This window comes from Hyperoodon ampullatus, assembly GCF_949752795.1.
Source record: "Hyperoodon ampullatus genome assembly, chromosome: 20".
NCBI lineage: Eukaryota > Metazoa > Chordata > Mammalia > Artiodactyla > Ziphiidae > Hyperoodon > Hyperoodon ampullatus.
This window is the reverse complement of record NC_136933.1, coordinates 25,339,559-25,363,596: the sequence shown is the minus strand read 5'-3', so window position 1 is coordinate 25,363,596 and position 24,038 is coordinate 25,339,559. Positions and strand designations below refer to the sequence as shown.

General features: G+C 45.4%; 1 protein-coding gene across 3 annotated transcripts in view; it reads left to right on the top strand.

Moving 5' to 3' along the window:
• Positions 1-20,127, top strand: part of ERICH1 (glutamate rich 1) — a 50,856-nt gene extending 30,729 nt beyond the window's left edge. Inside the window, exons 4-6 of one of the 3 annotated variants that reach the window (XM_079726521.1) lie at positions 8,577-9,044; positions 11,870-12,064; positions 20,036-20,127. In XM_079726521.1, coding sequence (XP_079582647.1) covers positions 8,577-9,044; positions 11,870-12,064; positions 20,036-20,088 — 716 coding nt within the window. In that variant the 3' untranslated portion in view covers positions 20,089-20,127. Of the gene's footprint in view, positions 1-8,576; positions 9,045-11,869; positions 12,065-15,622; positions 16,342-20,035 lie in introns of those variants that run through there. The other 2 variants (XM_079726522.1, XM_079726520.1) reach the window with 2 other exon arrangements.
• Positions 20,128-24,038: the final 3,911 nt, after the last annotated feature.

The following is a 24,038-nucleotide window of genomic DNA, read 5'->3' as shown; positions in this document are numbered from 1 at the left end:
GGTTGACTGTATTGACATGGTTTTTGTGTTCAGATTAAGCTGCAAAGTCATTAAAATCAAGTCATTTTGATGGAAAGCTATTATGATTAGTATTCTGATAGCAAGCTCTGGTTGAAATAGTTATTAACTTCATGTTAACTTTTGGAAGCATGAGCTAAATGCACAGTTCTGATGTGGCTTCGTTGTGAGTCAACCATCCTTTCAACGAGTTTTGACAGCTTTAGGCCGCAGTTCTAAGGCAGATCCATCTTCAGATCTCACTGGCTCTGTCTGGGCTGAAGAAACCCTGATGCGTGATTTCTCTGAGCTTCCCAGGTGCAGAGCACAGCAGGCACTCTAGCTCGTTTGACTAATAAGGTGCAGTTTTCACCAGAGGCCACCGGAGTCAAGGTAGAGTCCTCGGCAGGCTCTCAGCAGAGATTCTCTGACCGGGGCCACGTTCCATACACATCATACTCTCTCAAGGGCGCAGCAAAGCCAGACTCAGAGTTAGCAGGCTTTCATTCTTGTCCTGGTGATTTATTGAAATGAGACTTAAGACATGTAATTGTGTGAAAGCCTTTCCTTTCTCACAGGTTACTTGGGGTCATCTGAGGGACAGTAGAGGTGGTGTCATTCTGAGCCACTCTTTTCTCTCAGTGAGTCGAGAACCCTCAGTTAGACCAGCTGCGTCTGCCATGCACTGTCAACAAGGTGACATAAAAGACTAGACATGGAAAAGAGTTCATGCATTCTTAGAGCACCTGAAAAGGCCTAGATTGTTTCTAGAAGACTAGACTCTTTTGTATGCTCATGTTTTTGTTTCTTTGGCATGTTATTGGCACACACACCTGATAACCTGGATTCCTCTCAGTCACAGTGGAGTGAGCTAGCATAGCTTTAGATGTATGATTGACCAAGGACTATGTGGGTCAGAATATTAATTTTGAAATAATTTACCAGTGGAGTCTGCACAGCTCTTTAACCTGTCTTTATAAAAAAAAAGAAAACCCACATTTGTTCAGATTGCCATTTATTTTCTTAAAGTATTTACTTAATTTCCAAACCAATGTTGGCACATATTCATAAGAAACTTGGATTAGAGAAATATTTAGATCTTGGTAAACCCGTACACCACCTTAGCTTATTGTTAAGCAAATGCATTACAATAATAGAACAGATTATGAATACTTCTTTGGATATTGATTAATATTTCTTCAACTAATAAAACTTATTAATATTTCTTCAACTAATAGACATTCCATAAAGAGATACTGAGAAAAGAAGGTGGGAAATTATTTAAGATGAAGATGTCCACCCTTGGCGCTTTATTCAGCGTAGTATTGGAAGTCCTAGCCAGAGCAATTAGGCAAGAAAAAGAAATAAAAGGCCTCTAAATCAGGAAGGAAGAAGTAAAACTGACTCTCTTTGCAGATGACATGGTTTTATATATAAAAAACCCTAAAGACTCCCCCCCCAGAAAAAACCTGTTAGAATGAACAAATGAATTCAGTCAAGTTGCAGGGTACAAAATCAGTTTACACTAACAATGAACTATCAGAAATTAGGAAAACAGCCCAATTTACAATTGCATCAAAAAGAATAAAATTCCTAGGTAGGAATAAATTTAATGGAGGTGAAAGATCTATACATGAAAACTATAAGACATTGATGAAGGAAATTGACAATGAAAAATGTAAATAAATGGAAAGATATTTCATGCTCGTAGATTGGAAGAATTAATATTGTTAAAATGTCCATACTACCCAAAGCAATCTACAGATTCAGTGCAATCCCTATCAAAATTCCAAGGGAATTTCTCACAGAAATGGAACAAATAATCTTAAAATTTGTATGGAACCACAAAAGACCCTGAATAGCCAAAGCAATCTTGAGAAAGAAGAACAAAGCTAGAGGTAACATGCTTTCTGACCTCAAACTATATTACAATGCTGCAGTAATCAAAACAGTGTGATATTGGCATAAAAACATACACATAGACCAATGGAGCAGAATAGAGAGCCGAGAAATAAACCCACACATATATGGTCAATTAATTTACAACAAAGGAGCCAAGACTGTGCAATGGGGAGAGGACAGTCTCTTCAATAAATGGTGCTGGGAAAACTGGACAGCCACATGCAAAAGAATGAAACTTAGACCCCTGTCTCACACCATACACAAAAACGAACTCAAAATAAATTTAAGACCTGAATGTAAGAACTGAAACCATAAAACTCCTAGAAGAAAACGTAAGTGGTAAGCTCCTTGACACCAGTCTTGGCAGTGACTTTTAGGATTTGACACCATCTGTATCCTAAAATAATGAGGTAGCACAAGAATCTTGCGAATTTTGAATGTAAATTCCATTGCATTTTCACAGCCAGTCAGATTCTTAATCTCAAGGTAATCAGAGCCAAACAGGAGAGTACTTGCAACAAAAGCATCCGGTGTGAAGTAGCAGTTGGTCATGGTAGAGCCAGGGTGATGGATCCCCTCTGTGTCCAGAGGCTGACCTTGTGAAGGTGACCTTACACCCTGCTCCCTGCTTTGTCCTGGGCCTTAGAAGCCATTGGCTGCATGTGAGACTTGGATTAACTCATTGGCAGCCCAAGGAACTCCCTGTTAGTAAAAAGTCAAGAGACCCAGACTTCCTACCTAAGTTCACCCTAATCTATCTGACTGGGAGAGAGAAAGCCTGACTATGAGAGTCCTTTCTGTTTGTATGAATACCGAGGAGTAACTCTTGATGATCAGCAGATTTAAACGCACCACGTGTAGCCATACTTCAGTCTCCAAAAGACAGTTGGTTCATATTTGTGGAAACGATAAATAAGCAGCTTTTGCTCTTGACTTCCAGAACACATGGGTTCTGTGCCCTGATTGCACCGTCTCTTTCTGCACCGTGGCTGGATCTGAGATAACGAGCTATTTGTTTGAACCTTGTGTGTCAGACATTGGAGGAACAACTGTGACGATAACACACCCCTTACTGCTGTAGAGCTTAGAGGTTACGGAGTGGAATGAAATCAGTAACAGACTTTGTCATTCAGTACTAAGTGTTATTAGCGATAGAGACCAAGCGCCACAGGAACGCAGCGGATGGAGAAGCTAACCTTGCGAAGTCTTATAAAGCACTTGAGATTTGAACTGGTAAGAAAAGTTTGGCTCATAAACAAGAGGAACGATTTAATTTTAGACAGAGAATGAAGAATCATGAAAAGGTCTGGTATATTTGGGGTGGAAACTGTTATAAATGGTCAAGTTTATCATTTTTCCATATTTTTATAAATTATGTTACATTACTCGGAGTTCTGCATGTAACCCAGCCAAACAGCTACATTCTATTCTTTTTAAAAGCAACTGACAAGGGATTAATCTCCAAAATATACAAGTAGCTCATGCAGCTCAATATCAGAAAAACAAACAACCCAATCCAAAAGTGGGCAGAAGACCTAAATAGGCATTTCTCCAAAGAAGACATACAGATTGCCGACAAACACGTGAAAAGCTGCTTAACATCACTAGTTATTAGCGAAATGCAAATAAAACCACAATGAGGTATCACCTCACACCGGTCAGAATAGCCATCATCAAAAAATCTACAAACAATAAATGCTGGAGAGGGTGTGGAGAAAAGGGAACCCTTTTGCACTGTTGGTGGGAATGTAAATTGACACAGCCACTATGGAGAACAGTATGGAGGTTCCTTAAAAAACTACAAATAGAACTACCATATGACCCAGCAATCCCACTCCTGGGCATATACCCTGAGAAAACCATAATTCAAAAAGAGTCATGTACCACAATGTTCATTGCAGGACTACTTACAATAGCCAGGACACGGAAGCAACCTAAGTGTCCATCGACAGATGAATGGATAAAGAAGATGTGGTACATATATACAATGGATTATTACTCAGCCATAAAAAGAAACGAAATTGAGTTATTTGTAGTGAGGCGGATGGACCTAGAGTCTGTCATACAGAGTGAAGTAAGTCAGAAAGAGAAAAACAAATACCGTATGCTAACACATATATGTGGAATCTAAAAAAAACATGGTTCTGATGAACCTAGGGGCAGGACAGGAATAAAGGCGCAGACGTAGAGAATGGACTTGAGGACACAGGGAGGGGAAGGGTAAGCTGGGACGAGGTGAGAGAGTGGCATGGACATATATACACTACCAAATGTAAAATAGATAGCTAGTGGGAAGCAGCCGCATAGCACAGGGAGATCAACCTGGTGCTTTGTGACCACCTAGAGGGGTGGGATAGGGAGGGTGGGAGGGAGACGCAAGAGGGAAGAGATATGGGGATATATGTGTATGTATAGCTGATTCACTTTGTTATACAACAGAAACTAACACAACATTGTAAAGCAATTATACTCCCATAAAGATGTTAAAAAAAAAATTATGTTCAGTTATGTGTAGCCATTGCCCGGTGATCTATAGGTTATGCTGGAAATGTTAAAAGCGGAAAATAAACAGATCTTTGTATCGACTGTAATGCCTGCATATCATATCTAGGTATTAACATGCATTACTGTTTTTCAAAAGAAATGTTGAACCGTGTCTGTGTGAGTTAACTGGATATTCTCCACACTAAGTCGCATCAAGATGTTGTACTTAGGAAACAGACACGAAGATGCCTCCTTTGGGGAAAAGGCCTCTAAGCACCGGCTGCCGAGGTAGATGTGAGCCCATGTCGGCTGGCACGCGATTAGGGTGGTGAAGTCCTCCTGCAGTAACCGCTGTCCCTCATCTGTGAGAAAACGAGAGACTCAAGCACCAAATACGTAGTCGAAAGGGCATTGAGTGATGAGTGTTTCTTCAGATCAAGTAATTAGTCCTGTCAGTTACCATGAACAAGACGTGGAAAGAGCAGGGTGGCCGTGTGACCTCTGGCCCCGGGAGCCGGATGTCCCCAGCCATTGCCTCCTGCCCACCGCTCCTGCACGAGCCCGTGGTGAGCGTCCTGGACGGTGCCGTGCTGGACCCCCCCACCTCCGGGGCCATGAGCCCTGGGAGTGCCGCAGGGGCATGAGCTGAGGTGGAGACTCGGGTGCCACGTCTGCTGACCCCAGGGCAGCGTGGGCGCCCCTGCCTCGGCCTCTGTGGAGCCCTCGTGACGGGGAGGCCCAGGGACAGCGAGGCTCCCTGCTGCTCTGGGGCTGCGGTTCCAGTTCCCGGTGGGGTCCCTGCAGTTGGTGCTCTCTGCCAGGGTCGGCGCTCGCCGGCATTATCTTGCGACCCTGGTTGCCGTGGGGGTGGGTGTCCTCCTTGCCGCCCTCGCGTCCTGCTTCTGTGTCCGCAGGCTCCCAGGCAGCCTGTCTGTAGGGCCTGGGGGCCTTCTGGACTCACAGTGGTGCTGTCTGTAGCTGGCGTCCCCCGTGAGGTCTGACACTTTCCCTCCTCTTGGTGCATCACCAGGGCCTCTGACAGGGAAGCAGCAGGGTGAGGGCTTCACGTGCAGTGTCCCTGCAGGATTTTCTCACCCTCTATCGCATTTCGCATTTCCCTTACATTTCTAGTTTGCTACACGTTTTCATGATCTGTTGATGTTAATATTGATTGAATACTTTATATCAGTACAATCAAACGATTAATGTTTTGTTTAGAAGTTTTGTATTGATGTTTATGAGAGGGGTTGGCCTGCAGCCTTCCCGTCTTTCAGCGTCCTCATCAGGCATTGAAATGAGCACTGTGTTGTCCTCACAAAGCGTGTGGTCACTGTCACTGTGTCTGTTCTCCAGAAATGTTTTGTATGGTGGGCGTTTGTTTCTTCCTTAAATGTTCCTTAGACGTCAGGTGAATCCACCTAGGCCTGAAGTTCTTTTGTGGGATTATTTTTAACTAAAGATTCAATCTTTTAATAGATACAGGACTATTAAGATTTTCCGTTTCTTCATGTGTCCAGTTTGGTATGTTGTACTTTTCTCAGAATTCTCCATTTCGTAAAACTATGTAATTTATTTGCATAGAGTGCTTCACAGAGCCATCTTATTGGTCCTTTCGCGCCTACAGGATGTGTGTTAACACACGCCTTCACCCCACACTGGCGATTATGTGTCCTCTGCCCGCCCCGTCCAGTCTTGCGCTGTTCGTCTGTTTTCTTTCTTCACGGTGTCAGTGCTGGTTGCTGTCTCTCTGTTGGGTTTTCTTTTCTTTTCCTTTATTTTGTGCTCCTCTGATTGTTATTTCTTTCCTTCTGCTTTCCTCAGATATAAGTTGCTGTTGTTTTTCCAGCTTCTTTCTTACTTATATCATTGATTTTTAGCCTTTTTTCTTTCCTGACATATTTAAGATTATAAATTCACCTTGAAGTAGAATTTAGTGACATCCCATGTTTTGTGTTGTCATACTTTCATCAAGTTTAAAATAATAATTTTTCCTTATTATGAAAGCAGTACCTGCTCAATGCCCTACAGTTGGAAATCAGAAAAGTACAATGAAAAAAACCAACCTACAGTCACAGCACCCAGAAACCACAGTGAACCCCACAGGTCTGGCATCTGGACCTTCAGTATCTCAGTGTGTATTAAGTTTTCCTCTTAAGAAGTGTGCACACACACTTATATGAAAAAGTATGATGCTCTTATGTTTTACACCCCTTTTTGCCACCAACTCCTTCTCAAATTCCTGTTTTATCGTCTTTTAGAGTAGCAGGCTGATAGCATAATCATCCTCACAGGGCAGCATTCATGCTGTGCTCTCACCACTTGCAAAGAGAAATGAACCGGAGGATGACGTCAGTAATTGGCTCGGCTGGAAGGGCCTGGAGAACGGAGATATCGGGGAATAAATGAGAGCAGCTCTCCGGATGCCACTCTTGGTGGACAGTAAGGATGCCCCCAGATGACTGCATGCTGGTCCCCAGATGGCTTTACTGTGACGTGATAAAGCATCCTATGGATGACTTTTTTACAAATCAATAAAGGCAAGAATAGACCCCAATAAGAAGAAATGTAATTTTTTTCTTTTTTTAACTGAATCTGGAAAATTTTTTAAATTCCATAAGCAGTGGTCATTTTTCAAACATTAATATTTTACAAGAGCAGCTCAAGGGCCAGCTATTCAGAGATACTCATGAATCAGGTGTCTGTCAGCGACTCTAAGCAGGTCTCTAAAATCAGTTAATATCAACTTTCAAATGAAATAGGAAAATGCTGTGTTCAATCATCCACTGCTGATTGAGAAGAGAGAGAAAATGTACCAAGTATGGGACTGTATGACAGTGTCACATCATGACTTTATGAGGAGTAATTTGGGCTTCATGCCAAGTTGCAGGCAGCACCAGGTCTCCTGGTTGTCACGTGTATCAAGAGAAAACTGAGGACTCTCATTCCAGAGTCGGGGAGGACTCTCCCCGTATCCAGAGGCAGTGTCTGGTTAGATGATGACATGAAGCTGCAGCGGAGGGAGCCTTCCGTGTCACACAGGCCGGGTGGGGTGGGTGGACACTTGTTTAAATATGCAGGTGGGAGTTTGGCTGCATGAATAGACTCAGCCCAGAACAAGAGAAGAAACCACCTCCACGGATCGGAGGTTGTGACCAGCGGGTTCCGAGTCTCAGGCCCCTCATCACAGGAACCGCAGCTCAAGGACCACACGGCATCTTCTGTCTGACGTCAGCGGCAGATCAAAGCCTCAGAGTGCGAATTACAGGGAGAGGGATCTTCATTCCACATAGTGACGCACAGTGTCTCAGAAGTGTCACGCATGGTGTTTGATTTCTCACCATAACCTGTGGTGGGCCTAAGGAGAACCTGTGAGAAGTGAGGGTTGTTGAGAAAAAGCGTCTGAGCGTTGATGGCAGCATGCTGTCTTTGGTTGGCTGGGACGGAGCAGGTGGGTGTGTGTGGGCAGCAGCGGGTGTGCTGGGCGTGCACCGGGCATGTGCTGAGCATGTGCCGGGCATGCACTGCCGCGAGGGTGCGGGGATGGGGTGGACGGGGCAGGATTGGCATGGGGGTCGTTCCTCTCAGGGCCCACGTCCACTGCAGGCCTTACCACCACACGTCCGCTCCAGACCTTGTCTGTTGCGTGGCAGTGACTGCCACATCTCGACCATGTCACTTACTGCCGAGAGCCCAGACTTCATCTTCATTCATATGGGACCCATTGCTGATTTGGATGGGCAGGTCGTCACTGTTTGCTTCTCATCCTCACACACAAGAAACTCTTTAGAAGGTGCTAAAGGACATTTAAAAAACATAAGAATTCATGTTTCTCTCCCCAAGACCATAGGCATGAAATTTTACTCTCGATAAAACTGCAACAACTCTTACATCCTTAAAATCATACCATATGTCATGATTGTAACAATGTTGAATAAATACACACACACATACATGTACACATACATACACCTTTTTTGTAAGAACAAGTAGGTTATTAACTTACTTCATGGTAAATCCCAGGATCCTTAACAGTGTACTTTGTTGGTATAAAGTTAAGAATCACTGAAGTAAATATTTTAAATTACTTTTCTACTAAAATTACAAGATCCTAATGGAAATTTTACTTAGCCTAGTAAGTTTGTTATGGTTCCATTTTACAGAAAATTGTTATATTTGAATTTTTGTTTTTATAGATCAGGATCTTCAGGCTCAACCAAAGAGAAGAAGAATTAGAAAGCATAATTCAAAGAAAAAATTTAAAAATCCCAATAACATTCCTGTAGAACAAGCAGAATTAGAGAAACAGCAGAGTATTTTGCAAGAAAAATTGCAGCCACGGCACACAGATGGCCCCACAATAAGCAAAAATAAAAAAAGGAAACTGAAAAAGAAACAGCAAATTAAAAGGAAGAAAGCAGCTGGCGTACTAACAGGAGTCTCTGGCGTCAACTTCATGTACCAGCCTGAGGAGACCAGCAGTGAGCAGGACGACGTGAGAGTGAGTGATGGAGAGGACGTCGCAGACGGGGAGGGAGGGGTCCCGGATGCCGAGGAGGAAGGAGCCACGGACACCGGGAAAGAAGACGTTAAAAGTACCAATGAAAAGGCAGATGGTATCCTGAACTTTTTGAAGTCAACACAAGAAATTTATTTTTATGATGGTATGTTTTTTCCTGTTGTTCTTTTGAATAATGGCATCTACTTATTTGGAAAATTAAGCAAATGTAAAATATTTAAATGTTTAAAATACAAAACATTAAAAATATTCAGCATTCAAAGTAAGTTGTTAGTTTTGAGGCAAAAATCCAAATATTTGGGCTTCCCTGGTGGCGCAGTGGTTAAGAGTCCGCCTGCCGATGCAGGGGACACGGCTTCGTGCCCCGATCCGGGAAGATCCCACATGCCGCGGAGCGGCTGGGCCCGTGAGCCATGGCCGCTGAGCCTGCGCGTCCGGAGCCTGTGCTCCGCAACGGGAGAGGCCACAACAGTGAGAGGCCCGCGTACCGCAAAAAAAAATTTTTTTTTAATCCAAATATTTAAATTCATCCCACCAAAGATCTGGGCTGGCCCCCTGCTCTAGGCTCACCAGGGTAAACAGCCAGCCCATTAGACATGTGGGTCCAAACGAGGGTGGTCTCATCATCCTCATTTCTCTAAAATCCAATTTCAGAATATGTTGCTATTCTCAGCTATGTGTCTAAAGAAGAGATAAATCCAGGTTGGAGATTCTGATGAACTCTTGCTCATTTTCATCAGCTAGTGGAGAAGTAAAGGAAGCACAGCTCTCTCTCTTTCGGACACACGTTGATTTGCTCCCCAATGTGTGGCTTAGTGATTTGAGATTTTTCAGTAAGCATATTTGACCACTGTTTTTACTGATAGAGGAGCTGAAATTTATCCTGGGATTTATTCTGACGGGTGATAATCCCTCACCTTTGTGTGGAGCCTAGCAGACAGCAGCCCTGAGGGTCAGGAAGAAGCAGGTGCTGGCTCGGTGCCAAGAACAGAGGTGCTGGGATAACTGGGGATGCCCCCGTTCTGATCTGTCCCTGGGAGATTCAGGGGATGTGGTGGGCTTAGTGCATCGAACCTCCAGCATGACCAAGATGGAGCAATACTGCCTTTATGATAACTGGAGGGGTAAGGAATGGATTTAAACAGTGATGCAAAAACACCATGATTAACGGGTCCATTTGAACCAAGATTGACCCTTTTCCTCTTTCGCTTGTTTATCCACACTTGGTGTTAAGTTGAAAACATCCTTAACGAATATCCACATGAGACCAATAGGAGGACGTGGCAGATACACTGCAGAACAGAAGTAGGCTTCAGAGAGGTCTCAGTAGATTATCCATTCTCTGCGTGAGGGAGTAGCTTGTGGCAGACAACCCTCCTGCCAAGGAAGACTGAAGTTTAAAGTGTACTTGGAGTTTTAAGAGCTGCTGTGGAGAAGCCCTTGTGACAAATCCCAGGGGAGGTGAACCACAGGCCAGGGGAGCCAGAGTGCTGCAGCCCTCCTTCCCTCAAGGTGTCTGCCGGTTTGGACAGGGGCTTGTGCGAGGGTCCAGGGGCAGAGGCAGTGCAGCCCTGGAGAGCAGGCAAACCAGCAGAGCCCCCGTGGTCTCACAGGTCTGGGGGGGGGAGTGGAGGGCCCAGGGTCGGCCAGCTCTGTAAGAAAGGAGGGCCAGAGACCAGAGCAAAGCTCTGCTGGTCCCCCCTCCAAACCTTGGCCAAGCCCTGAACTGTGGGATGGGAGGAGGGCAACCAGGCAGACCTCTTCCACACGGCAGGGCAGCCTTTGTGGCGTCCTGAGGGACCGAGCAGGCAGGGCTAACCTGACCCTCCAGTGCAGCACGCAGGCCACGCGCTCAGGTGCAGGTGGACAACTGCCAGCCAGACGTGCAGCCACCCTGTGGTCAGTTCAGTCGCCTGATCCTTCTCTGTCTGCCGAGCAGAGGCAAGGCGGGACCCTCTCTGGAGGAAAATGTTGTTAGCCGAGACCCTGCGACTTTCATGTTCATTCCAAGGAGTGTGTCAGGCACAGCAAGAGACCGGACCATACGACCCGAAATCATGAGGAAAAGAGCAGCAGAAAGAGGCCACAGGGTGGAGACGCTGATGTTACCAGACAAGGGACTTAAAATAGCTATGATCTAGATGTCCAAGAAGTAGGGAGAAGATGGAGAAAAAAGGTGAAAAGCGGAGACTTTCACCAGATAATTTGAATCTGTTAGGATAATCAAACGGAAATTCTAGACCTGAGAAATACAATAACAAATTAAGAACTCAAAGACGAGTTCAGACAGCAGATTAGATTCAGCATAAAAGAGAATTAATAACTGCAAGGCAGGCTGAAGGAAGTATCCAGAGTGAAGGAGGGAGAGGAGAGGATGGGAAACACAGAAGGAGCATAACAGCCACATGGGTCCGAAGGAGCCTCACCCATGGGACTGGGGCACGAGGGACGTGTAAGAGGTGGCAGCTGGGAGTTTTTCAAAGTTGGCAAAGACCATGAAGTCACAGATTCTAGACATCCTGTGAACACCAACCAGGATAGTGCAGAAATGGCCTCAGCATGATGTAGGCCTGCCGCCGGCCAGCAGTGGGAACAGCGCTGTGCTCATGGGGCAGCTTCCTTGGCTTTCTTGGAGCATCCCAGATACCCAGCAGCTTCATTCTCTGTTTGTAGATGCCTGACACCATCGGAGGGCTTGGTTTCATGTGTTTCCTCTGCTCCGTGCATGGACTCCAGTACATGAAGCACTCAGCTGCTTTACGAGATCGGTGCCCGTAATAGACACCACCTTTCCAGTGTGGTTCAACAGTTGTATTTTGTTGTTTGCTTCTCATAGTTCTGTTCTGATTGTCTCTCAAACACATTGTTCTAAATAGAAATATACGTTTGAGGCTTTCTTTAGGAGGTGAGAGCTTATCTTCAGTTTGTAAGAGTAAAAATGCATTTCTAAGTGACCCTGTCTTTGTTTAGGTGTCTCCAAGGATTCGGACTCGGCTGTCTTCATGGAGACCAGTGGAGAGCTATTTAAATATCTTGAAACTCACAGCATGCCCTCCTCAGATGTGTTCATTCTGGATCACATGAAAACGCTGTTACTTTTGCAAGATACTGAAAGATTGAAGAGTGCCCTGGAAGTGTTCCCAGAACATTGCAGGATGCCACCCGGTATGTACTGTGCACTTTATTCATTGTGCTGCTTTAGACACTTGTCTAGGGTTTGCCTCTGAAAAACTTACTCTCTAGCAAAGCAGTCCTGAATCAGAAAATATAAGGATGCACATATGGCTTGAGGAATAGATTCCCACAGAGGAATATGCTTCTTGCATCTCTCTTGCTATAAAAATACCTCACATGATATATGCAGATATGCGTGTGCAATCTAATTCTCCAGACTTGTGAGCTCCACTCTTAGGACCAAATCCTTATTAGTTTAAATGGAAGTGAAAGAGTTCATTTCTTTTTCCCTTTTCCTTTTCCGCTGTGATTCCTCTGCTAGATTCGGAGCAGGTACATTTTTTCTGTCCTCCAAATGTCTTGGTCTGCCTTCCTGGACCCTACAGTAATAAGGGAGTTGAACTATAAGATGATTTCTCTTTTGTTACTTCCTCAACCTTTGTTGGGTGCCCATTTCATGCAAACTGTAGAGTGCTGGGCCGACTGTGCTTGTGTCTTCACATTGCCATGGGTGGGGCTTCACACTGGCAGCTTGAAGTCCCACTGGGCCACGGTGGCAATACTCCGGCCGCAGGAATCTGTAAACACTGAGTATCAGAGGATGAGGGCTTTTTGGAGAGCACTTCACCTGCACAGCGTGGAGCAGAACTCCGTGCCGGGCCCAGGACAGGTGCTGGACAGACTTTTAGTTGAGTGAATGAAAGTGATGCTGCAGATGACCTTGGGGCAGCAATCTCAAAACGAGTACAGGGCATGGTTTTTCTCCTTGGAAACCTCATAGTATAGCTGGAGAGTCAAGACTGACATGCTTAAAAAGCCACGTATCACATTTCGTCACATGAAATAACAGTAAAGCCAGCAGTAAAGCAATATGGCACCAGTATAATTAGCAAGTGGCTGGCGGGGGTTGACGAGACCCCTGTGCGTTGGGGTCGCCAGGTGGACCTGCCTCCCCCGTATGTCCAGTAGTGATCTGTTAGGGGGCCTCGTCTGCCCTGCCTGTGCGGCCCTGGTCCCGCCGCGGGTCTTCAGGGGAGAGCGCCCTGCCCTTCGGGGCTTCCGTTCTAGTGGGGGACGGAGGAAGCCAGACGGAGAAGTCAGTGAGGTGTGCTGCGTACAGCTGAGCCCACGGAGAAGACCTGGTGGTGGGGAGTGAGGGGGCAGAAGCGGGTGGCAGAGGAGCCGGGGACCGGGTCACGTCGGGCCCTGGAGGTTGTGCTGAGTTCGTTGGCCTTTATCCTGGGCGACGTGGGGCCGCTGGAAGGCCAGCCTGTTGGGTCTGACCGCACTTAGCAAGATCCCTCCGGCCGTCACGTTCGGACTAGAGAAGGGGTCGGGGACAGCGGGGGCTTCGGTCATACTCCCGGCGAGATGGCTGTCCCGGGCGCGGTCAGATTTGGGTCGGCTGTGAAGGTGGACTCAGTAGGGTTTGCCGACTGACTGGACGTGGGCGTCTGTGACCCGAAGCCCTGCACGTAGCCTGCAGCGCGTCATGAGGCCGGAGAGGCAGCCACAGCAGCAGGTGGGGTGCTGAGCGGGGCCGGCTGGAGGTTCCTGTCGGACGTCCAGGTGTGGGGAGTCAGGCCTGGGAGAGCCACTGCCAGTCACCCTCACAGAGCAGCCTGGGCTCCGGGGGGACAGAGGCTTTGTCAGAGCGGGGCCGGAGAGTGTGGGGCTGCGGGACCGGAGATGGGGTGAAGGTGGCGCCTTCGGGGAGGGGGTTGCTGCGAGGAGTGGGACCAGAGGAGGCATGAGAGGAGCGAGAGCCGGTGGGCTGCCGGCGGGAGGAGCTCCGGGAAGGGAGACCCTCAGGCAGGGGAGCGAGTGCTGGCAGAGCCCTGCGCCTGCCGGGGGCGCCGCAGGGCCACGCGGGACCCCCAGCCCCGTGATCCAGTGTTTGCCCCTTTCCTTACTGCTGGTTGTTGGGCCTGCTGTATTCAGTATTTAAAAATGTACATTTCCGTAAGCAATGTAAAAAGATGTACATTTCCATAATTTACATTTTCAGATTGCAAAAAGCCAATTTTATTAAGTTAATCTAATAGGAAGCTTTTATGAGAGATGAAAGTAAATCATTTACAATTCAGTGGAGTTCCTCACACTGAAGACGTTCCTCTCGCGTGGCTCTGAGATGCACCAGGAGAGTTTGGAACAGGGATTGGGGATTGAGTGGAAACGCTTCTCTTGCTTCTTACATTGAAACCATTGGACAGGTTTTGCCTACAAGCACCTTAAGTAGCTGGTGGAACTAAAATTTATGCATGAAGCACTTTTCTGTGAAAACGGATTCCTTTTTAGTGCATGTAGGATGTGCAGTCAAAGTTTTTCTAGGTTGAGCTACTTTGTAAAATGAAATCTTCCAAATGGTGAAGCTTTATTTTCAAATATTGGTTCTGTCTAATTCAGATTTAGCATTCTGAAATTGTTTTCTTTTTCATAAAACTAGCTTATGAAGTTTAATTAGTAGCTGTATCTCTCCTGTCTATAGAGTAAGCCTGGAAATAGTAGCATTTTAACAGCAGACACAGGGGGCTTTCTCTCTCTGCTGCCTCAACGATTGCTTTTCCAAGTTCGCGGGTGTTTCATTGACTGGGGTGTAGCAGCCGTGTCCCGAGGCCAGTGCACGTGTTTCTACAGTTGGTCTCACATATTGCGTTCCGTCATCTGCATGTACATGCGCGTCACCATCTGTGGGGTTTTTATCGTGCTCCACGCACCATGAAGATGCTGCAGGCATCCCCGCCCTGGACCCTCCTGAGTCCTCTGTGCACACATTAGCCACCACCATCCTTGGGAGCCCGAGGCTGGGGGGCCGGGCAGCTGGCCCGGGCAGGACGGGGGACGAGTTTGGAGGCACCTCAGCCACACTTCTGCATGGAGCGTGAGATGGGACCCCTCCCCACAGTCCCAGTCTCTGCTCGAAAGTGCATCTCGGGGCCTCAACAGCAGTCGGCTACCCCTCGGGCACCAGGATCTGAGCCAGACAGGGTGTGTGTGCTCTCAGGGTTGGAGCCTCCGGACCTGTGTGCCCCTCAGCGAGCGTCTTTACGAGGAGTGAGGCCCAAAATGAGGGGCTGTGACCTCAGCTCAGGCCCTTTGCTGGGCTGTTCCTGGGACAGTTTCCTGAAACCTGAGTGCTGTCCCTTCCAGCTCATCTCACTTAGAATCCTGCTTCAGACTTCCTGCTACTTTGTCCACCTTTGAAGTAAACTCCTATTTCTGTTTCATTTCAGTTTGTACGTGGTCTTCTTTGAGCTCAGATGTTAAGCATGTAGTATTGCGTGTGGTGTTATGGAGTTCAGCTCTAACAGAACTTTTGTATCCAAGTGAAATACAAATATTCCAGACTCACCCATACTTTTATGGGATTCGCAAGCGTGCTGACCATCAACATCATTTCAACACCCGAGTTGTGTTTTATTAGATTATTTCAGGATTTACTTTGGGCCTAAGGACTAATAGCTACAAAATAATAATTTATAATTTTTCTTTTTGTTTGAATTTTTTGTTTTATTTTATTTTTTGTTCTGTTTTCTTTTTGCTTTCCAGACTATGCCCGAGTAATCTCAGCTTTCTTTAATTACTGGATCACACATATCCTTCCTGAGAAAAACAATGAATAAAATCAGTACATCTATTTAAGAAGAGCTAATATTTGACAAGAAAATAGGAAAGACAGATATGAAATGGGCTGAGACTTAATTCCTATACACAGAGAAGATGAAATTCTCTAAGTTTTCTTTGTAACCCAAACCCTGGGGACTTTGAGGACATTTCTATTCATCTGTTTGTACATAATAGGTAGATGTAATCTGAGACTTTAAGTGAGAAATTGGGATAAAATTGAAAATTTCTTTGAAATTCTGTATGTCTTAAATTAAAAAATGGACATTCTGTTAAGTTGAATAAACTGTATAGTTTGAAGCTGTGTATATATTTTTATAAGGTTTTAAATCACTTTGTGTGTCTGAAAGTTTAAGAGTGTTGTATGGATATTAAAACGTTCATGTTTAAGTAGTTTGATTCTAGTTGAATGTATTGATTGTTTTCTTCTTTTTTTCCTCTTTACTTTGAGAAGAATATCAAGAACATGTTTTTCCTGTTTGATCTTCCTTTTGTCACAGAAGCCATCACCAGTTTTCAGTGAGACTGAGTTTTAAAAACATCAGTCAGTCGATGCCGCGTCTTAGGATTGGCACTGTCTCTATACATGAAAATATACTTTTTTATTGTGGTAAAATATATGTAACATAAAGTATGCCATTTTAGCCATTTTGTTTGTTTGTTTTTTGTGTTACGCGGGCCTCTCGTTGTGGCCTCTCCCGTTGCGGAGCACGGGCTCTGGACGTGCAGGCTCAGCGGCCATGGCTCACGGGCCCAGCCGCTCTGCGGCATGTGGGATCTTCCCGGACCGGGGCACGAACCCGCGTCCCCTGCATCGGCAGGCGGACTCTCAACCACTGCGCCACCAGGGAAGCCCCATTTTAGCCATTTTGAAGTGTACAGTTAAGTGGCATTAAGTACATTCACAGTGTTGTGAAGTCATCACCACTGTCCTTCCTTTTTTAGGCTGAACAATGTTCCACCTTCTGTCCGTGGACACTGGGGTTGTTTCCCCCATTTCCTGTTATGAATAATGCTACTGTGAACATCATGTACACAATTCTGCGTGCACATTTGTTTTCATTTATCTTGGGAGTGGAATAGCTGGATCAGATGGTGACTCTACGTTAACCTTTTGAGGAGCTGCCAGGATGTGGTCCACAGCCCCTGCACCATCTTCATCCCCACCAGCCAAACATGAGTGCCAAGTTCTCCGTGTCCTCACCAACACTTGGAATTTTCCATTTTTCTGGTAATAGCCGTCCTCATGGTTGTACAGAGGCATCGTGTGGTGGTTTCAGTTTACATTCTATGTACTCATTGGCTCTTCTCCTTAGAGAAATTCCTGTGGAAGTTATTGCCCATTTGTGAATTAGATTATTAGCTTTTTGTCATTGAGTTATGAGTGCTTTATGCTGGGTATTAACCCCTTATCAGATCTATGATTTGAAAATATTTTCTCTCATTCTGTAGCTTGTCTTTTCACTCTCTTGTTAGTATATATATAGATAGATTCTTTTTCATATTCATTATGATTTATTACAGGATATTGAATGTAGCTGCCTGTGATATACAGTAGGACCTTGTTTCTCCATTCTATATATACTAGTTTGCCTCTGCTGGTCCCAAACTCCCAGTCCATCGCCCTCCCCACTAGCAACCACAAGTCTGTTCTCTGTCTGTGAGTCTGTTTCTGTTTTGTAAATAAGTACGTTTGTGTGACATTTTAGATTCCACATATATGATATCATATGGTATTTGTCTTTCTCTTTTTGACTTGTTTCACTTAGTGTGATAATCTCTAGGTCCACCCATGTTGCTGCAAATGGCATTATTTCATTCTTTTTTATGGCTGAGTAGTATTCCATTACATATATATATACCAAATCTTCTTTATCCATTCATCTGTCGATGGACATTTAGGTTGCTTCCATGTTTTGGCTATTGTAAATAGTGCTGCTGTGAACATTAGGGTGCATGTATCTTTTTGAATCAGAGTTTTGTCTGGATATATGCCCAGGAATCAGATTGCTGGATCATATGGCAACTCTATTTTTAGTTTTTTGAGGAACCTCCATACTGTTTTCCATAGTGGCTGCACCAGCTCACATTCCCACCAACAGTGTAGGAGGGTTCCCTTTTTTCCACACCCTCTCCAGCATTTATTATTTGTAGACTTCTTAATCAGATTAGGGCCATTCTGAGTGGTGTGAGGTGTTACCTCATTGTAGTTTTTTGTTTGTTTTTTGTTTGTTTTATTTATTTTTGGCTGTGTTGGGTCTTCGTTGCTGTGTGTGCGGGCTTTCTCTAGTTGCGGTGAGCGGGGGCTACTCTTCGTTGCGGTGCACGTGCTTCTCATTGTGGTGGCTTCTCTTGCTGCAGAGCACAGGCTCTAGGCACCCGGGCTTCAGGAGTTGTAGCACGTGGGCTCAGTAGTTGAGTCTGGCAGGCTCTAGGGCGCGGGCTCAAGTTGTGGCACACAGGCTTAGTTGCTCCACGGCATGTGGGATCTTCTCGGACCAGGGCTCGAACCTGTGTCCCCTGCATTGGCAGGCGGATTCTTAACTGCTGCGCCACCAGGGAAGCCCCTCATTGTAGTTTTGATTTGCATTGCTCTAATAATTAGCAATGTTGAGCATCTTTTCATGTGCCTGTTGGCCATTTGTATGTCTTCTTTGGAGAAATGTCAATTTAGGTCTTCTGCCCATTTATTGATTGGGTTGTTTTTTTTGACGTTGATTTGTATAAGCTGTTTGTATATGTTGGAAATTAAGCCTTTGTCGTTCACATCGTTTTCAAATATCTTCTCCTAGTCCATAGGCTGTCTTGTCATTTTGTTGATGGTTTCCTTTGCAGTGCAAAAGCTTATAAGTTTGATTAGGTCCCATTTGTTTATTTTTGCTTTTATTTCTGTTGCCTTGGGAGACTGATTGGTATGACTTCTGTCAAAGAATGTTTTGCCTATGGAGTTTTATGGTGTCATGTCTTATATTTAAGTCTTAAAGCCATTTTGAGTGGACCTGTCCTGATCCCCATCCTGGTTGGTGGCCCATCCTAGCTGGTGGCCCATCCTGGTGTCCAGGCCTGGCTGACAGCTCCACTTACCAACCTTTATTAAGCTCAGGGAGCTGTATGGTGTATGGTATATGGGTGTGTTCTAACTTGATTTATATATATGAGGCTGTCCAGCTTTCCCAGCACCACTTGCTGAAGAGACTGTCTGTTCTCCATTGTATATTCTTGCCTCCTTCCCCGAAGATTAATTGACTGGAGGTGTGTGGGTTTATTTCTGGGCTCTCTATTCTGTTCCATTGATCCATATGTCTGTTTTTTTGCCAGTACCTTGCTGTTTTGATTACTGTAGCTTTGTAGTATTGTCTGAAGTCTGGGAGGGTTATGCCTCCTGCTTTGTTCTTTTTCCTCAGGATTGCTTTGGCAATTTTGGGTCTTTTATGGTTCCATATAAATTTTAGGATTATCTGTTCTAGTTCTGTGAAAAACATCATGGGTAATTTGATAAGGATTGCATTAAATCTGTAGATTGCTTTGGCTAGTATGGCCATTTTAGCAATATTAATTCTTCCAATCTAAGAACATGGGATATCTTTCCATTTCTTTGGATCATCTTCAGTTTCCTTTGTTAATGTTTTATAGTTCTCAGCATATAAGTCTTTCACCTCCTTAGTCAGGTTTATTCTTAAGTATTTTTTTTTTTTGGATGCAATTTTAAAGGGGATTTTTTAAAAATTTCTATTTCATTGCCTTTCTATTTAATTGTTATTATAAAGAAATGCAACCAATTTCTGTATGTTAATCTTGCATCCTGCTATTTTGCTTAATTCGTTTCTCAGTTCTAGTAGTTTCTGTGTGGAGTCTTTAGGGTTTTCTATATGTAGTGTCCTGTCATTGGCACATAATGACAGTTTTACCTCTTCCCTTCCAATTTGTATACTTTTTCTTGTCTGATTGCTGTGGTGAGGACTACCAATACTATGTTGAATAGAAGTGGTGAGAGTGGGCATCCTTATCTTGTTCCAGATTTTAGTGGGCTTTCAGCTTTTCATCATTGAGTGTTATGTTGGCTGTGGGATTGTCATAAATAGCTTTTATTACATCGAGATATGTTCCCATAAATGGAATTGTTTTTATTTCCTTTTCAGATTGTTCATTGCTAGTGTACAGAAATGCGGCTGATTTTTTGTATTTATTTTGTATCCTGCTAGTTTTCTGAATTTATATATTAGCTCTAACAGTTGTGTGTTCGTGGGTGTGTATAATCTTTAGAGTTTTCTACATATATCATATGTGAAGGAGATCATTTTATTTCTTTCCTTCCACTGTGGATGCCCCATTCTCCAGAGCTCCTCTTCCCCATCACCATCTGTGTCCTTAAGAGGTGTCTCTCCCACTAAGTAGAACCTTCTGGAAGCAGATGAAACAGCAAGGATGCCCTACTGGTTCTGGCGATCTGTCAACTTGAGACTAGTTTGCTGTGAAGTTCCCTGAGCTTAATAAAGGTTGGTAAGTGGAGCTGCCAGCCAGGCCTGGACACCAGGTTGGGCCACCAGCTAGGATGGGCCACCAACCAGGATGGGCATGAGGACAGGTCCACCAACCAGGACAGGTCCACTGACCAGAACAGGGCCACCCAACCGGGATGGGCCACCATCTAGGATGGGTCATCAACCACAATGAGCCCACAACAGGAACAAGCCACCAACCAGGATGGGTCACCAACCAGGATGGGCCACCAACTGGAATGGGCCACCAACTGGGATGGGTCATCAACCATGCTGGGCCCACAACTGGAACAAGCCACCAACCAGGATGGGCCACCAACCAGGATGGTTCACCAACTGGGATGGGCCCACTGTACCCCAGGGGCTGCCTTCTTGAGAATGGATGATGGTCCACTGTCTCCATGGAGCTGGAAACAAGACACGGCCACAGCCTGAAGTAGGACTGTGGGCAGCTTCCTGTCCATGCCTAAGATGGCCTTCGTCTCATTTCCCCCTTGGTGGAGATATGATCTGCTGCCACAACTGCTTTTCCCTCCTCCCCTGACACATAACGTCAGTGAGGTCAGACACCCAGGAATTGTGTCACCTTCACCGCAGGGCTGAGGGGTCACTCTAGGCAGATAACATCAACCTGCTGCTTCCTTTCCAGAACCTCTGACTGCCTTGGGCGGGACACCTGACTTTCTGATTTGCCAGGTTGTAATCCTTCCGTTAAGGTGCCTCTTAATTAATGATACGTGTTTGCCGGTATGAAAATAAATTAAATATTGACAGATTCATAATTTCCCATTAATTCTCAATATCCAAGTTGTGTCTTTCAGTTATGCACAATTTACATCTTTTCCCTGCCCAGCAAATGAATACATTATTGTTGGATTCTGGGGAAAACTTCTGATTTGCAGACAAGACTTAACCCTTTACTTGATGCTTTCTGGTCTCAGCACAGAATCCCTGTAAACTTTCCTCCTGTCAGCTCATTGGGTTTTACTTTGTCCGTTTCTCTGACCACACCCTAAAAGTACTGAGGAACAGGGGTGTAATTGAGAAGGTGGGATGGTCAGGGTTCATCAGTTTTGCGTATCATTCTAATTTCAAAAAGAAAAATGCCTCTTCTAGAAAAAAAATAAATCTTGTCTCTGTGTCAGCATAAATACGATAATCTGTTTCTCCCAGTGTGACTGAAGTTAGATGATAATTAGATCAACTTATCTTTTACAATAGTGCAAAATATCATTCAGTCTGAGTCATTTGTTTTCTGTAAACCATACCAATTAAGGCAGAAAGGAGGCTCTCGAGAATGTGAGGAATGCTCTCATCACAGTGAGATGGGGGCAGGGGAAGCCCAGCGCTTTCCTGCATCCTGAGATCTCAGCAATTAGGAGAGGTGGCAGCAGTGTCTCCCTGCTGTTCCCCAGGCCCTGATGCTCAGTGTTTTCAGAAAAAACTGTCCTAGGTTCGCTTACACTCACTTGGCCGGTTCTGGATTTTCCTCTCCATGCAGCACTCGCTGTGCCCAGTTTCTCCAGGGAGCATGTGTTCTCATTCAGAGAATCTGGTGAAACATTGGGTCCCCTCCAAAATCAGAAGCACGCACAGAGCTGCCCCACCACACACACAGACACTGCACAACTAAAGGGGTTGCAGACTCCCTGAAACCCACGCAGCGGTGGGTTGATTGTCTACTTCCGCATGACAGATTACCACGAATTTAGTGGCTAAAACAATGCCCTTTATTGCCCCCCAGTGACCATGAGTCAGGCCCAGGCTTGGCCTGCTGTGTCCTGGGTTTGGGGCCTTATGGGCTGTGGGCAGAATTCTACTCCTGTGGTTGTGGGACTGAGGTCCTAGTTTTCTTGCTGGCTGCCAGCTGGGGCTACTTTCACCTCCCTGAGGCCCCCCAAGTCCCACTTCCCCCCACCCTCTTCCCACCTGGCAGTGACTCCTCTGAGGCCAGCAGGAGACCTGGGAAGGACCAGGTTCTGAAGGGCTTCCCCTGGTGGAGTCAGGCCGCCAGGTTGGTCTCCCTTTTGCTTCATTTAAAACCAACTGATTACAGGCCTTCAAGTCCTTTGTCCTTGCATGTGGCACTTGGCACTGACCCTTCTGGTACCTCCCTGGCCCATAGCACCTGGCACAGATCTTGCACTGGTCACTCAACAGACATTTCTTGAGGCAATCACTCAAGTTTTCCTTCCAGAGGACCTGCCGTCGGAATGTGGTTAGCTGCTGCCAGCCCTTCAGACCCACATACTGCATAGATCAGATGTCTTCATTTACCAGAGTAGACTAGATGTCCTCATTTACCAGGGTAGACCAGATGCCCTCGGTTACCAGATGACCTTTATTACCAGGGTAGACCAGATGGCTTTCATTACCAGGGCAGATCAGATGACCTCTCTTACCAGGGTAGACCAGATGGCCTTGGTTACCATCACTGTATAGGCCCCATAGATGTTCAAATGGGGTCATGCAACCCCTTTCATTTTGCAAAAGAGAAGCTAGTGACCAGAGAATTTCGGAGGCTTGCTCAATGTCACATAGCACTCATAAAGGTAGAAAGTAAGATGAGTAAGGTGTAGGTGAGAATGTATAGGTGATATGTTTTCAGAATTCAGGTGGAGAGAAATTACCCTCATGGAGGAATCAAGGGAGAAAGATGGCTTCATAAAAGGTGATACCTGAGCTCCTCCCTAAAAGACAGATAGAATGAGGATGTGTGGAAATACAGGAGGAAGGCAGAGGGGCTGGGAGGCGACAGAGCAGGTGGAAGAAGGGGGTGCTTCCCCTGTCTTGTGACTGTTTTCTCTCTGCACCAACACAGAGATATTTCAATCAGCAGCTATGCTGTTGACTCATAAAAGTGTCACACTTCTGCTGGAAATTATCCCCAAGAATGTCTCCTCTTCAGATTTAATCACCACCACCCATGCTGGAAATGTGCCTGTCCTAAAATAATAAATGTTTTCTTAAGGGGTTAGAACATTCCAACATGAATGTAGACAGTAACTGATGGGAACTGCCAGCAATCAGCTGTGCAAGGCAGTTACCACAGAACAGACATCAAGTAACTATGTCTGCAGAAATCACAGGGCAGCCTCATCTGTTCATCCTCACAAACTCCACAGGATAATCCATTTTCTTATCTCAATGATGTTCTCATTGCAAATTTAGGTGCTCATCCAGTTTTTAATTATATTCATAATGGAGAATGAAGAAGAAAAAGGCAACTAACACTTATTGAGCACCTGCTGTGTGCCAGGCGTGATAAATTCCTTACCTCCGGTATCTTTCTATTCTCGAAATCCATTAAAGTTTGAACAGTTATTAGCATCCCCACTCTGTGGATGAAGAAATGTTTGCTTGACCTTAAGGTCACTATGGACCGCGAGTAATGAAATGTTAGAATTTCCGTCGCTAAAGCTAACTTGTGATCATCCTTTCTCATAGACGTACCTATCAAACTCGGCCTCACCACTTAGCCAGTTGTTTCCTTTTCCCTGCATCTGAGAATAGCCAGTGTCCATGACAGACATAGAGACCCATAGTGTCTCCTGCCTGGCAATGATGTTATGAGGCCCAGAGCAGAGTAGGCACACAGCACGTGTGATCTGATGGTGCCTGCGTGCATATGATATCGTGGTCTTAGACAGTTGTCACTTTCTTTAGTGGCTTGGGAGCGTCCTGAAATGGCCTTTTGGACCCTGGCACCATCCTTGTACCTGGCTGTCCCCCTACATGTGGCCCCATTAGTTGATGCACTTATCATCTGTGATTCAGAAACATCCCAGTGCTGTGTTGGGTGCTGGGCTACACGGATGAACAGGAGCCAGTGTCCCATTTGT